Here is a 16355-nt window from a genome sequence, read left to right on the forward strand (position 1 = left end):
TGAATAGTAAAGACATCAGGGTCAGCAAGGGAGACTGTATGACTAACACACGGGGACAGCTATATCCCCTTTCTCAAAGGCCAGTATGACGAGTACCAGAAGCATAGCCTGCAGAAGAGGAAGGCAACTTGGCCAGGTCTACATTGTGTATAAGTGCCAGAGAATCAGTGTAGCTTGCATCAGAAGTTGAGACATTGCAGGGACAGGAGCTAAAGCCAAAGGGCCCTGGGGGAAGAATCAAGGCCACCTTCCCACGCTTACCTCTGCAATCTTGTTTGCTTCATCCCTGCCAGGCCACTCAGGCTCATATACCTCCTGGAGACACTCACTCAGCTTCTTAGAGGCTTCGTGCATGGCTGTAGGGTAGAGAGAAGGTACATGGGTTCCACACGCCACCCCCCATCCAGCCATTACCACGGCAGATGTGGTCCAGCTGACCCATAGCTCCACCCACCTCAGCTCCATGGCCCCAAGTCCTTACACAAAGACGTGCCCTACCTTTAACAGAAGCCAGGTAGGTCCGAAGATCCTTCTGCAGCCGGGTACCCTCTGTCTGCCAGAAAAGCCAAGAACAAGGTCAGGTCCTGGGGACACTGGTCACCAACCCTTACCTTCTTACTACCAATCACATGACAAACAAGGCTTCCCTCTTGCCAACAGCCACCAACCTGTGTTCTCCCTAGAAGCTGGAACCTCAGAGAATAGCAGCTGTGGCCCTCTTGCCATTGTTCCTGTCATTGTCACTCCCTTCATTGGGAGCTCCACAGCTCCACGAGTCAGCCACCACTCAGTAGTGTAAGAATGGCTAGAAGACAAGACCCCTGCACGGTGATGTCACACTGTATGTATGTTGTGGGGCCGTGAAGGGGGTCTTGGTTTTTGGTAGAAGCATTAGATGGAAGTAGCCCAGAGACTCTGCAAGGGATGGGCATCTATTCTTCCGTGCTCCCAGAATCCAGGCTCCCAACGCGTGGTGTGGACCTCCCTTTGATCTGCACCATTCAGTCACATAAGATGCAGCCCCTCCCTCAGAGGTTTATGTCACCCTACACAGGTAGAGGGCACGACTACAGGCTTCAGCCTCAAAAGATTTCCATATTAATGAGTCACCTAAAGGCCAGAGGTAATTAAGTGACCCTCCTCCCCCTCTCCCTCCCTATTTAAGTCAGATTCACCCCTGGCTTAAGTGGGGGGTTGCACATCCAGACCATCTATCATCCTCCATGTCAATAAAGCTCTTGGAACCCCAGACTTTCTCATGTTAGTGCTGCCTTCACGGAGGACTTCTCTGCATTCCAGCCATGGGAGGCACTGATCAAGCCAAGAGAGTAGAACAAGCGAGCACTTCCCATGGGGCACCACCAGAGCCCTCTCTCTTTCCTCCTCTCTCTCAGTGCACAGGCGGCGCAGCACCTGCACACTCCTTGCCTCCGTTCTGCTGTGGCCTCCCAGAGCCCCAGAGCTCCCAGATTCCCAGAACTGAGACCAATCGGCCCTCAGCCGCCTCCAGGCCTGGGAGTCCCCACTCGAGAGCCCTGCGCCCCCATGGAATCAGGCTGAGTTCACTCCCCAACTGGGGGGGTGCCCCAGCGGCCTCTCACAGCCAAGTGCCTGCCCGGTCGCAGAACAAACTCAATCAAGGTTCCCACGCTCCAGTTTCATCAGAGCAGTGGGAATCACCAACCACTCACTAAGATTCAGAAACCCACGCTCGTGCGCTTGCGCGTGGCATGCAGGGTTTCAGTCCCCCCCCCCAACCCCCGCAGTATGTGTGTGTGTGCGCACGCACGTTCGTGTATGTATGTATGTATGTATGTATGTATGTATGTATGTATGTATGTGATACCATACACACAGAGTACACAAACGCAGCAGTTCGGATCTCAGATGACAGTGAATATGTGACAAATGAGCACAGAAAACATGGCCGGGTGGATTCAAGGACCATCAGTCACCTTGTTCTGCAACTTTAGGTAACAACCAGGAACTCCCACAGTGCCAAAGCAAGGACAGAGAGCTCCTGTGGGTCTTCACAGGGACTATGGTGCTGGTGGATAGAGGGTAGCAGACTCCAAGAAAAAGAAAAGCCCAGAGTTAGCAGAGAACAGAAGTATAGAGATACTGCCAAGAACGAACACCAAGGGCCTCCAGCCCAGGTGAAAAAGATGGTTGGGAAGGCTGTAGAGAAGGAGTTAGCCAACTAGAAGCTCCCCAAGGTACCAGAGTAGCAGAACCCCAGAGCCAGGAGAGAGGGTGGAACATAGGCTAGATCTCACGTCCCTGTGATAGAAGTGGACGGGGAATGCTGAGACCGGGGTACCAGGAGGGTTACAACAGGAGAGAGTCCTCAGACTACCCAAAGTGCTAAGCAGAAGGGAAGTATATATCCTGAGCCTCAAGAATACAAAACAGATAATGACCCTGCCTGGCATACCACAAGCGCTCAGGAACAGCTCAGATGAGACATCCGGCCCCAGAGCTCTGAAGTCAGGCCTCCAGAGGTGGGTTTCATACTGGAGATGAGACTGGTTGTGTCTCAGGAAGAAACCATCTTGGCCCCTCCCACTCTGCAGGACAGGGATAGAGACATGCCCATGACAGAGGCACAGGAGACCTAGAAGATGCAGCACCCTGGCCTGAAGATGATCTCTGCTCACACTGGTCTACCTCCAGGAAGGGCATTCAGGGACGGGCCATCTTCCTGGTTCAACCCAGCATGCTCCAACCTCTATTGCCTATCCCTCTTCCTCTGCTGAGACCTGCACTTCTGCCTGGTGCCCACAGCCCTGTGTACCATCTTCTCGCCATCACTAGCACCACGTGACAAGGATGCTGTGAGGTCAGCAATGCACTGAGCATCATACAAAGCCTGGGAGATTCAGGGAATAGCTCCAAGGGGAAGGAGGGCTTGGGCTAGCTGCATAACTGGTAACAATGTCTCCCAAAAGTTCCTGAACTGTACAGATTTATAAGCTCCCTCCCCAAGGTTATATAATCAGTAACAGTTGCTGGGGGGGAGGGGACTCTCCAGCCAGCCACACTGCCTGCAAGGCAGGAAACTCTAGGGGTTACAGCTTTGGTGAGTCACTACCCACACTGGGTGGGCTTCTCAGCACACAGCTGCCTTTGAGTCACCCGGGCCCACACCAGCAAACTCACTGCTTCACTACGCTAGACTTGGGTGCAATCTTTTTGTTGTTTTGTCGTCTGTACTCTGCTTCACAGCCGAGGACACCAGCAGCAGTGATTTAAGAAAAACACACAAAAGAAACCAGAGAGGGTGAAAAGATCAAAATCTCTCTCTAAAATAGTCTCAGTCCCCCTAGAGGACAGCTGTACTTCGAGAAACATTAGAGGCCCGTCCTGGAACCCTGTCAGACACCCACACCCACGGATGCACAATCCCTTTATACGAAATGCCAGAGACTACGCACATGCATCCTCCTGAGATTTGTGTGCCATCCGTCTCTACATTATTCATATTGCAAATGACATATGAAATAGCACACTACATTGCTTTTGTTTGTATAATCTTGTTTGTTGTTGTTGCTGCTGCTGCTGCTGTTTCTAGAAATATCTTCACTCCGCAGTTAGTTAAATCCACAGATCAGCATCGTGCAGAAAAGGGAGGCTGGCCACCTGGCATGTAGCCCTGGTCAGATGTAAGACTGAACAGCCAGGTTCAAGGCTCACTGGGAACAAATTAAATGAGGAAACAGAAGCCTGAAGTAGAAGTGTTCCGAGGCAGGACACAGAGACTTGCGGCTGTGCACAGTTAGAACCCCAGTACTCCGAAGCATCCCCACTTTAACGCCTTAAATCCTTCACTGTTAGAGATGAGGGCTAAAGTGTGCTCCTCAGGTAATGCTATTTAATTACCTCATGCCATAGAACCTTCCAGACCCAGCTTCTCTTCCTGTTAAGTACCCCTCATCCCAGCCATACCTTCAGCCCCACTTCCTATCTCTTCTAACGCATGTACCCAAAGCAAGAGGCTCCCCTTGGTTGGGCTATGCATTTACTCAACTTACATGCAAACTGTAGGCTGTACCAAGGCTCCTTGTGCCTCCCAGACACTGAGCTGTGAGCAGATAAACACCACTCAGTTGAGCAAGGGACTACCCAGAATTGTCTTCCTTGGCACCTAAACAGGGTGGCTGGGCAATAAGTCTCTAGAAGTTCCTGAGTTCCAGTCACAGTGCCATTAGAGTCCAGCTAGGGAAGAATGTTCTAGGCCATTGTTCAGCTGGGCCCATGAGTGTGAGTAAGGGTCTAACACAGAGCCAGAGGAGGCTGAGTCCAGCCAGCCCTAGTACCTAGTACCCCTGCTAGGCCTTCCTCTATTCAATCCCACCCTAAGCCTGCAGACTCAGACTCCCATCTCCTAGTGGTTTTAGGGGACAGTTGGCTTCAGCTCCAACTCCTGCTGCTAGGCATTCAGGGACAGGATTTTACTCTAAACAGCCAAGAGTAGGGCTTTCGCACCTCAGTGAGCCTTAGGACCCAGCAGTCTGGAGCAGCCCTCCAAGTAAGAGCTCAGCCAGCCTGGAAGCCCGTGAGAGTTTCTAGAGGGCTGAATGTGGTGTGCAGTACTGGAGGCTGAAAGCACGTAGCCTCCCTAGGATCCATGTTAGAACACATGTGAAACTATCATGGGTAACTTTGAATAAAGCAATGCCTACAAGATGTGTTAAGGAGCCAACCACAAGCCAACTCTGATATGAGCCAAGCCAAAGGCAGCTCCGAGATGCTCATGAATCAGCTGATTGCTGCAAGCCAGGATGGCCCAGATCTCACACCCACCGGAACAATACAGGAAGACTGGAACTTTGGAGGTGGCCCCAGGATTATACTGCTGTGCTCCTGAGATGGCAACTCAAGCCTCCGCACTGACCCCCACTGGCAAGGGGACTTTGAGACTGGCCACTGTGTGACTCTGGCTCCAGTTTTCCACACCTTTGCTGCACCCATAGGTGCTAACCATTGCTGTCAAAGACAATCTAGAACCTCCATCAGCACCACCCTCCCAGTCTGCCACAGCTGAAGGACCCAACGCCGGGTCAAACCTGCTCTCACTGGAGAGGAATCCCAGCAGAAGCCTGCATTTTCTGCCCAACAGTTCACCACTTGATGAGGTGTCTGTTTAAATGTGGCAACCATAATCTCTGCATTACATGGTGTTGTAAGGAACCTTTGTGCGAACAAACCAAGCATATTTGAAAGGCAAACCTGAATCTTAATTACCAAGTGCCTCACGACCTGCTCCTTGCCGTCACTCAGGACAAGGCAGAAGTCAAGGGTGACCGTGACTACCTGTGACTGGCACCAACTGGGTCAGAAGAGAGCCATGCACCTGGGTCACCCTGAGAGTAAGTAACAGCAGATGACCTCTGCTTCCTCCAGAGGACACAGAAGGAGTCTACTGCCCTGAGGCTGACACATTGTCAGCCCTATACTAACAGAGTTGTGTTCACTACGCTGAAGGCTCCAGGCAGAGCCACAGGAGAGCCACAGTGGGGTTTCCTATGCTCTGCTATGATCCCATTTATGTAGGCTGGCTGAGAACCAAGCTCACTACAGCTCCTGGATTCTCTCCTTCAAGAACAGAGAACAGTCCGCATACCCTTTCTACACCCCACCCCTAGCCCCTTGCCAAAGCATCTCTCACATACACCAGGCTGGTCCAAACCTGTATAACCTCCAAAGAACACCCCAAAACTACAGTCTCAAAACTACCCCTCACTCAGAAGAGTTCTCTGTTCCTATCACTATCTGTGCGCTCGTGGTTCAATTCCCTGTTCTGGAACACAAGAACATAGAAATCCCAGCAGGTGCCTTCCGGGCCCAGAGCCACGCCTATCAACGCCATGGGAAGAATAGGAAATACCACTCCTGCTAGCCCAGGCCACATGTACCTCAGCTCCTGTCTCTGTGCTTCACTGCCCTCCCCCTACCAGCCCAGCCTGCCTTAAAGAGACACAAGCAGCCCCACTCCAAACTCACAACACCTCAGGGCTGGGTGAACTTTGAGGAAGTGAAACAGGCCAGAGTCCAAATTTCAATCTCCCAGGCCCCTAAACTAGCCATGTGGCTTTAACTGCTCCTCACCACAGTGCTTCATCTGACAGGAAAGAAAATACCAGAAGCTGAGGGTTTAGCTCAGTGGGTAGAGTGCTTGCTACCAAGCACAAAGCTCTGGGTTCCATCCCAAGCACTACATAAACTGTGTGGTAGAGCAAGCCTGCAAGGCAGACAAGGTTATGCATTCCCCACAGTGAGTACACAGGCAATGGCAGTCTCCAAAGGGGCCTCAAAGCTGCCCACAGCCTGAAGAAAACAGAAAGAGGGGACATGCCCTGCCTCACAAGAGACAGACTCAGAGGCTGAGGCTTTTGACCAAGCTTACATTTGGCAGATGAAGAAGCTAAGGTAGAAGATGCCCCCTGTCAGGGGACATACTCACCTCCCATTACTGGCCTGAAGGACAAGTAGCCATGGTGGCTCCCACTCCTGCCCTGGGGAACCCCTTGCGTTAGATATCTCTGGCAGGCCAGGGTGCCTTGTTCTTAAGCACCCTCCTGACATGCTTTCCCATTCTCTCCATGCTGTTCACCAACCCCCTCCCACCATTTTGGCCTTCCCAGCATCCTCCGGCTTTCTCCCAGCATGCTGTCACTCCCAGATCCCAGATCCAAGCCAATGAGACCCTTCCCCTGGGTTCCAGACCAGCTACAGAGGCTTCAGTGGGCACCTTCAATGCTATCCAAGGCCCATTATAGACTAGGAGTACCGTGAAGCTGGAGTCTTACAGCCTGGGCCTACTCCACCCTCTTTCTAGCAGAGCCAACCTCACCTCCCATGCCCTGCCCCATTCTCTGTGGCCTCAGATTCTTGTGGGTCTGTCCTGAAGAAGCCATAGGCTATGGCCTAGCTGGCTCAGCCTCTCTCGTGCTGCCTTGACTTTCCCTAACACCTCAACCAGGGGATGGGGAAGGTCATTTCCATCTGGGATGTTCAGGGTCTTCCCTTCAGAAAGTCCTTCCTTGTATCTAACTGTTTCCTCCACACTGCCTACATAATTAAGCCTGAGATGTGTCCTGGTAAGGATAGCCTGAGAATGTTTCCACGCTTTTGAGCCAGACAAGTGTGATCTGAATCTACTTCCAAAGCTGGATGGCTTTGGATAGTTGACCCTACACCTCTGCGATTCACTGCTTGGTCTATATAAGGGTCCTTCACCACCTCACCAACCCACACCATTCTCCCTTCTGAGCTTTCCTGCTCCACAAATATGGTCCTCACCATCTCCTACCTGGCAAACGCTGTTCCACCTCCAGAAACACTCACCAGCTGCTTATTAAAATTCTGGACGCACTGTTCAAACTGCTCATCCTTCGTCTCATCCGCCTTCCCCAGTTTCTGCAGGACCTGCCACACAGAGAGAAAGGAGGATCATCAGTTTGAGAAGCCCAGAGGCTGGAACAAGGGTTCTCAGTCAGGAAAGGCTGGGGCGCAAAGATCGTGAGGACTGTCCCTTGTGCAATGGTCAGAATGTATGCCCACACTTCCTGTGTTGGAAGTTTTATCCTAACAAGGCATTGTGGGCAGGTAAGACCCAATGGAAGGTAACCAGGCCAAGAGGGTTTTCCAAGACATGGGTGGAGAATGGACGCCATTATCAAGGTTATTATGAGTGACTTAGTTGTGCGGTGCACCTCAATACCAACATGTGATTGGCTCCAGGACTCTGACCCAATACCAAATTCTACCAGTGCTCATTCCTTGTGTAAAATTGCATAGTTTCCCATAGTGATGTACATATTCATTTGGATAAGCATTTCTCCAACTATCTGCCAAAGACCTATATGTTAAAGACTTGATCACAAGACTTGATGCCACTGGGATGTGGTAGGACATGGGAGAGAGTTAAGTCATTGAGGACATGCCCTTGAAGAGACTACTGGGACCCTATCCCCTTCTCTTTCTCTCTTTTGCTTCTTGTCTGCTTCAAAATAAGAAACTTCTCCAACCATGTGCACTTCCCAAATATGACATACTGGCTCACACTGGGACCAAAAGCAGTGAGTGAAACCAACTGAAGATTTTAACTTCTAAACTTCTAACTTGGGCACCAAATACACCTATCCTTTTGTTCTGATTTGGGTTTATGGGTTTTTTTTTTTTTTTGGGGGGGGGACTGCCTTTTTTTAAATTGGAAAACAATTTCTTCATACAATATATTATAATCAGACTTTTCCCCCTCTCCCATCTCCTCCCAGAACCTCCCACCTTCCTACCCACTGAATGTCACATGTTCTTTCTCTGTCTTAAAAAGCAAAAAAAACCAAATAAAACCAAGAAATACATGTACATACACACAAATCAGTAATCTAAATCTACCAATAAAACAAAAAATAAAAAGTTCAAACAAAACAATATGTATACAAAAGTATACAGAAGGACCACTGTGTTTGCTTTCTGTTACCTATCTACTGCTGGGCATGGGGCCCGCCCTGAAATATAGTTAATATTCCCAGTGAGAATCCATTGGAGAAAACTAATTTTTCCTTTGCAAGTGGGTAGCAATTGCAGAGAGCTTCTTGTTAGGAGTGGGAGCCCCTGGCCACCTCCCCTTCTCAGCACCGAGACACCTTCTGGCTTAAGCCTGTGCAAGGCCTTTGCATGCTGCCACAGTGTCGAAGGGTTCATGTGTGAATCAGACTTGAAGAACGCTGTTTTGGTAGTCACCCATCACCTCTGGCTCTTACAATCTTTCTGCCTCCTGTTCCCGACATATCCCTGAGTCCTGAGCGAAAGGTTGATGCAGACTTCCCATTTAGGACTGAGTGCTCCAGAATCTCTCACTCTCTGCACACTGTTCTAGCTGTGTTAGTTCCCATCTCTGATGATGGCTGAGCAAAGCAACTGATCTGTGACTATTACAGAATGTCATCAGGAGTCACTTTATTGCTACATTCTTTTAGTAAAATAGTAGTATTTGATTCTTCCTTAGACCCATGGTTCATAAGAGAAATTTGTTGGTGTTTTTTTTTCTTCATTTGCATCTTCGGTTTAGGATCAGGATAATTATGACCTCCTAAGAAGAATTAGGCAATGTTCCTTCCATTTCTGTGTTGTGGAATAATTTGAGGAGTACCGATATTAATTCTTCTTTGGGCCGGGCTGTGGTGGCAAGTGCCTTTAATCGCAGCACTTGGGAGGCAGAGGCAGGAGGATTTCTGAGTTTGAGGCCAGCCTGGTCTACAGAGTGAGTTCCAGGACAGCCAGGGCTATACAGAGAAACCCTGTCTCGAAAAACCAAAAAAAAAAAAAAAAAAAAAAAAAATCTGATCTTGGTGGGTCATATATATCAAGGGATTTATTCATCTCCTTTAAGTTTTTCCGTTTGGTGGGGTACAGATATTTACAGTTTGTCCTTACGAGTCTCTGGATTTCTTCGGTGTCTGTTGCTTTGCTCCATCTTCTCTAATTTGTGAATCTGCTCTCTTCAGCTTTAGTTAGTTTAGCTAAGCATTTATCAATCTTACTGATGTTTCTCAAAGAACCAACTCATTTCACTGACTCTTTGTATTGATTTTATTTATTTGTCTCTATTTTATTGATCTTTATCCGTATGCACTTTGTGCTATAAACTTGCCTCTTAGAGCTGCCTTCACTGTGTCCCATAGTTTTGGAGTTTTGGTGTTGTGTTTTCATTTTCATTCAATTCTAAAATGTTTTTTTATTTCCTCCTTGATGTCTCGACTCATTTCTCACTTAGTAGAGTTGTTCAGTGTCCATACATTGGTGAGCTTTCTTCTGTTTCTATTGTTATTGATACTCAGCTTTAATCCATGGTGGTCAGATAGGATGCAGGGTGTTATTTCAATCTTCTTGCATCTGTTGAGACTTGTTTGTGTCCAAATACATGGTCAGTTTTAGACAAAGTTCCATGAGGTGCAGAGAAGGAAATTTTTTTGCTTGGGTGAAATGTTCTGTAAATATGCTAAGTCCATTTAGTGTATAATGTCTGTTAGCTCCAGTATTTCTCTGTTCAGGTTTTTTCTGGTTGACCTAAGAGTGGGATACTGATGTCATTCATTATCACTGTATGAGAGTCAATATTTGCTTTTAGCTGTAGTAGTGTTTCTTTTTGTAAAATTGCATGTCCTTGTATTTGATATATAAATGTTTAGGATTGCAATATCTTCTTGGTGGGTGTTTTGTTTGATGAGTATGTAGTATCTTTCCCTATCTCCTCTGATTAGTTTTGGTTTAAAATCTGATTTGTAAGATATTAAAATGGCTAAGTCTATTTGCTTCATAGGTTCAGTTGCTTGGAATAACTTTTTGCTTTCTTTTACCCTGAGCTAATGATAAGGTGTATTTCTCAGACACAGCAGAAAGATGGAACTTGCTTTTTAGTCCAATCTGTTAGTCTGTGTCTTAGTGGGGAATTTAGGTGGTTAATATTCAGTTACTGTATTAGCCAGGGTTCTCTAGAGTCACAAAACTTATGAAATAAGTCTACATATAAAAGGAATTTATTGGAATGACTTACAGGCTGAAGTCCAACTAACCCAACAACGGCCAGCTGTGAATGGAAAGTCCAAGAGTCTAGTCGTTGTTCAGTCCCATGAGACTGGGTGTTTCAGCTGGCCTTCTGTATAAGCTGGAATCCTGAAGAAACCAGCTCCAACAGTTGTCCTGGCAAGTAAGTGCAAGCAGAGGAAGAACAAACCCTTCCTTGTTCCATTGTCCTTATGTAGACCTCCAGCAGAAGGTATGGTCCAGACAAACAGATTGGATTAGAAAGCCAGATCCATCTTTCTACTACATCCTAGAAACATACCCCACCATTATCTCAGGGTAAAAGGATGGGAAAAAAATTATTAAAGGTGTGCATTGAGATCTAGGTCGCATGTGTGCCCTCCATTTCTGGATTGTACTTCATTCCAGGTATAGTCAAGTTGACAACCAAGAATAGCCATCATAATGACCAATAACAGTGTTTATTGATTCTGTTAGTTTGTTGTTATGGTGTGAATTTTTCTCCCTCTTTTAATAGACTATTCTGGTACTATTTAGTCCCTGTGTCTCCCTGGGTATAGTTAGCCTCTTCAGACTGAAGTTTTCCTTCTAGTGCCTTCTGTAGAAATGGATTGGTAGATAGAAATTGTTTAAATGGGTTTTATCATGAAATGTTTTTTTTTTTCTCCATCAATTAGGATCAATAGTTTTGCTGGTATAAAATTCTGGGTTAGCATTTGTGGTCTCTCAGACTTTGTAGAACATTCAGCTTGGCCATTCTAGCTTTCAGAGTCTCCACTGAGAAGTCAAGTGTTATTCTAATGGGCCTTCCTTTGAATGTTATTTCATCTTCCTCACTTGCAGCTTTTGATATCCTTTCTGCATTCTGTATGTTTAGTGTTTTGATTATTATGTGTTGTAGGAAAGTTTTTTTCTGGTCCTGCCTGTTTGGTGTTCTGTATGCTTCTTGGGTTTTGATAAGTACTTCCTTCTTTAGGTTGGGGAAATTTTCTTCTACGATTTTGTTGAAAATATTTTTCTGTGCCTCTGACCTGAGTTTCTTCTTCTTCCACTATCCCTACTACACTTACATTTGATCTTTCCATAATGTCCCAGATTTTCTGGATGTTTTGTTCCTGGGTTGTGGTGGTTGTTGTTTTTGTCTTTTGTTCTGTTTTGTTTTGTTTGACACTCAACATTTTTTTTGACTCAAGTATCCATTTTTTTCTATTTTGTCTTCAATGCCTGAGATTGTGTTTTCCCTCTCTTGTATTCTGTTGGTGAGGCTTACCTCTGAAGTTTTTGTTTGACATTCTAAATTCATTTCCTGTTTTGTTTCCGTCTTGGTTTTCTTTAGTGATTCTATTTCTACTTTCGTGTCTTTAACTGTTTTCATTAGTTCATTCAACTATCTCTTTGTGTTCAAGAGATTTATTCATAGCCTCTTTAATATCTTTAAATAGGTGTTGATATATCTAGTCTTATCTTTGTTGGGTAGGTGTTTTGTTCTTTGGTTTCTAGATCCTAGGTAAATGAGGCTTCAGGAACTGTGGTAGTGGGTGAGAGAAAGGAATGGGGTGGGCTAGGAGGAAAGGCTGGCAGGGGCTATGTGAAAGACCTAGGGAGATTTGGTCCACACCAATAGGTGAGTCCCCAGGGAGTAGAGACTTGGTGGGAGGAAGGACTCCTGCGAGTAGGCTATAGTAGAACAAAGAAGAAGCCTGGTGAGACAGGGGTGAAAGGGGGATTCTGGGTCTGTACCAAGAGATGGCATCTCCAGTTGGGATGGGAAGAGGGGCTTCTGCAAGCAGGCTGCTACAGGAAGGACTCAAAGTAAGTCTGGACAGAACACAATGGAAGACCAGAAGGATAGTGAAAATCACCTACCCATGTGCTCAGTGTGGCCACTATGGGTCCCTGGTAGCACTGAGGGTGTTTCTGGCTATCTATGGCTGACTCAAAGGAATGTAGATAGGCTAAAAGGGAAAGCTGGGAGGGTCAGAGGAAAGAGCTAACCAAGAGGTAGAATTTCCAGCAAATGGAGGTAGGGTGGGAAGAAGGGTACTTGCAAGTAGGCTATTACAGAACTAAGGGAGAGACTCATTTTCCTCTGTTTTAGGTCAATTGGCTAAAGTAGTTGTTACAATGACAACAATCTGACTAAAATATTTTTCTTCCTTCTTTCTCTTAAGTGGGTGCTGAGGATCTGAACTCAGGCCCTCAGGGTTACACAGCATGCACTTCATCAATTGTGCCCAAAGCATTTTCTTAATAAATTACCATGCCTGTATTATACCAGCAAGAAATAGATGGAGACAGTGAGCCTGGAGCACTCAGGACTCCTTACCTTCTATCCAAAGCTCTATTAACAGCCAAGAAGGGAGTCTCAGATGGACTGTCATGATGTCACCAAGAAGAAAGCTCCAGAAACAGCCTAAGAGACCAAATGCCCCTCCCCACTGATCTCACTGCACTGCTGGGAGCCCCACCCACTCAATGTGGGCTGAGTAGGAAAGGGGCCAAACAGGGTGTCCTCACATACCCAGATGATTTTGCTGCCTCAGCCAAGGCCCATGACACTGCAGGGAAGCCCAGAATAAACACAGAACCGACCACCGCAGACCGGAGAGGATAGCAAGGGCTGCTCGGCTGGCTGAAGTCACGTATCATCAGCTTCCTACTTGAGTAGACCATTAAAGTGACAGAGGTATAGCCACTGTTTCTTCTTCTATAACCCATATTCTCACACACACACACACACACACACACACACACACACACACACACCCTTCTTCCCACAGACAGAGCCCATTCATCCCTCTCATTGGAATCTCTTGTGCTGAACTCACAGACACAGAGAACTAAGGAAGCAGGGGTCCTCCATAGCTGGAGCAGCCTGAATCAGGAGAGGCTGAAGAGCACAAGACAAAAAGCTGAACTCTGAAGGATGAAAAGGGCAGAGTGACAGTGGCCACAGTGGTACCCAGGTATCCTGAGTTATAGACAGACTGGAGAGGTAGGAGAGTAGGGCAGAGAGAGAGAGCGAGAGAGAGAGAGAGAGAGAGAGAGAGAGAGAGAGAGAGAGAGATCCCAGAAGCATCAAACCAACGTGTGAGACGCTGCAGAATTGACTCAGTGGGTAAACTATTTGCCCTACAAGCCATACAGACCTGACCTTATGACACGTTTGGATGCCAGACTACTCCATGAGCTTCCAGGGATCTTCCTGTCTCTGTCCCCTATCTAACCATAGATTAGTGGCGTCACAGACATGGGCTTTATTTACATAGCTTCTAGAGATCTGAACTCAGGTCACCCCACTTGAGTAGTGAGCACTTTAGCAGTGTGCCACCTCCCTAGCCCCATCTTTCTAGTCTATTTCTATCACCATGTGTTTCTGGTTCAACTCTTTGTTGTGGAACACACTTGGAAATCCCACTGTGAGTCATGTAGATTCTAATTCACACACATGACACAAGGAAGCCCCAGACCTTCAGTCGCTTACAGTTCCACACATTCACTCTGCACGTGGCACTTAGTAAGGAACAAAGAGGAGCTTTCACATGGGACAAAGGATAAGACCCAGACTGGCCACACCTCTACGTGATGTACTTGCCAGCACAGGAGGTCACTAAACAGGCCCAGAGCTAGCAGTCCAGGAAGCCTTATCAGTGCCATTCAATGTCACCTCCTATCAGAGTTTCCTCTCCTCACATCCTCAGCCCTTGACCAGATGTGAGTGGAGCTGAAGTGTCTGTCAGCGGCTGCCTGAACACCTCAGCCATGGCTCCAGACCTTCTACAAACATCCAGCTGTACAGCCCCTCTGCAGCCTCGAAAGGAAACGTCCCACTTTCCCTGGGAAGGCTGAGATGAGCTGTTGGGCAAACGCCAGTGCCTGCTGGAGCCACCTGTGCCTCTGGGAAGGGAGGAAGTCCTCTCTAAGTCCCCTAGTGCCCGGTGTGGCCTTCCTCTTGGCCTAGAGTAAGAACAGAGGCTCTGGCGTCAGCATTCTCCTTGAGTGTGTAAGACACCCTGCCAAACCCTCCAACAACTCTACAATACCCTCTCTCTCTCTTCCTCTCTCTTCCTCATTTTCTTCCTCCCTCTTTCTCTGTGTGTGTGTATGTGTGTGTGTGTGTGTGTCTGTCTCTCTGTCTGTCTCTCTTTTTCAATCTCTCTCTCCCCCTCCCTCCCTCCCTCTCTCCTTTCCTTCCTGTGTGCTTGTGTCTCTCTCTGTCTGTATGTCTGTATATCTTTCTCTCCTTCCCTCCTTCCCTCTTTCCCTCCCTCCTCCCCTCCCTCCCTCCCTTCCTTCCTTCCTTCCTTCCTGTGTGCTTGTGTCTCTCTCTGTCTGTATGTCCCTCCCTCCCTCCCTCTGTGTCTGACTCTCTCTGTCTCTTACACACACACACACACACTCTAGTAGTAGAACATAGGCAAGTTTTCCAGAACCCAAGGTCAAATCCAGGAGCCCAGGAGGAAAGATAAAAGGAAATGGAAAGCCCAGGCCAGGCAGGAAAACCAAAAGTCCCTGCTGTCCCACCTGCTGTAGGAAGTGAGACTGAACTCCAACCACCCTCACTCCATTTCACCAACACTGGCATGCCTACTCACAGACATGAGTGCATGTACTCACCAACCTCCCTCCCAGGACCCCCCACTCCTTTGCAGAGACCCTCAAAAAAGTCCTTAGGCCTTCACCTTCCTCATCATCTCCTCCCGGCGAGTCTAAGCTGTAGCCTCAGCAAGAAACTGTCTCCGAGTGAGTTTCATCCAGTCAGTAGGGCGTCTCCCCCACCCTCCCCACTGAACTTCTTCATACAGCAGAGGCTGTGGTTGGGGACTGCAGAGACAGGATGCACACGCTAACGCCCTCACACACTCGAACTGGGGCAGACAGGAAGGCAGGCAAAAGGCCCTGCGAGAAACCAGACAGGTTTCCCCTGTGGAAAACAAAAATGAGGAAGGGACCCCACAATCAGGCCAAAAGTCTGTGCATCTGCCCAGGTACCCCTGAATTTTACACTAATTCCCTGATACTCTAGGGTACTTCTCTATGGGTCCCTCCTCACCCCTACATCCCTCTGACACAGAGCTGGGATCAGCCAAGCTAGGTGCTCTGGTTTAGAGCATAGTGTGGGCCTTCCCCTGGGTCCCCATACTCCAAACTTAGAGGGCCTCCCAGGTTAGCAGAGGCAGATTGGCCAGCTGCAAGCCCTATAGAGAAATACAGAGATATGAAAAAGATAGACCAGGGATATAAGAGTGGCCAGAGGTGGGTACCCAGGAGGAGAAGGGGTGCAGGCCACCTCCCCTCTTCTGTCCCAGAGGGCTCTCTTGTGTCAAGTCCTCAGAAGAGATAGCAATGTCAGAGGTGAGCAGCGACAGTTCCCACAGGGTCCATTCTCTATTACAAGGATCCTTAGCCTCAAAGATCCTTCCCAGCCCGTCTCTTACACAATGCTCCTCTGGCTCTGCCCTAGAGATGAGGGGTTCTCCTCTCCATCTCTGCTAGGACACTGGAGCCACCTGGGCTGGTTCTCACAAGGACAGCCACCAAACATCCAGGCTCCAGAGAGTAAAAAGGTGGAAGGTCTGAAGAGGGGATCAAGGCCCATGCTTCACACCAGCCTCCACAAGTGCCCCCAAAGTCTTGTTCTGAAAGTACAGACCTTGTAAAAAGATGAACATGTAACACAACACTCCACTGTGTGCTTTCCTCCTCCACACCTACTGGGCAACTCTTGCCATCTGCAACATTTGACCTTTTTCTTGTGTTGTTTGTTTGTTTGTTTGTTTGTTTGTTTTCAGGCAGTGTCTCAT

The 16355-nt window shown here is 47.9% G+C and overlaps 1 protein-coding gene across 22 annotated transcripts in view; it reads right to left on the reverse strand.

Moving 5' to 3' along the window:
- The window catches only part of Bin1 (bridging integrator 1), a 58549-nt gene that overhangs the window by 23596 nt on the left and 18598 nt on the right, over positions 1-16355 (reverse strand). For 20 of the 22 annotated variants that reach the window (XM_034518128.2, XM_034518150.2, XM_034518127.2 and 17 more), the window contains exons 2-4: positions 7348-7428; positions 499-553; positions 262-356 (exon numbers count right to left, since the gene is read on the reverse strand). In XM_034518128.2, the coding sequence (XP_034374019.1) occupies positions 262-356; positions 499-553; positions 7348-7428 (231 nt within the window). Of the gene's footprint in view, positions 1-261; positions 357-498; positions 554-7347; positions 7429-15233; positions 15350-16355 lie in introns of those variants that run through there. The other 2 variants (XM_076912862.1, XM_076912863.1) reach the window with 2 other exon arrangements.

This window comes from Arvicanthis niloticus, chromosome 14 (assembly GCF_011762505.2).
Source record: "Arvicanthis niloticus isolate mArvNil1 chromosome 14, mArvNil1.pat.X, whole genome shotgun sequence".
Taxonomy (NCBI): Eukaryota; Metazoa; Chordata; class Mammalia; order Rodentia; family Muridae; genus Arvicanthis; species Arvicanthis niloticus.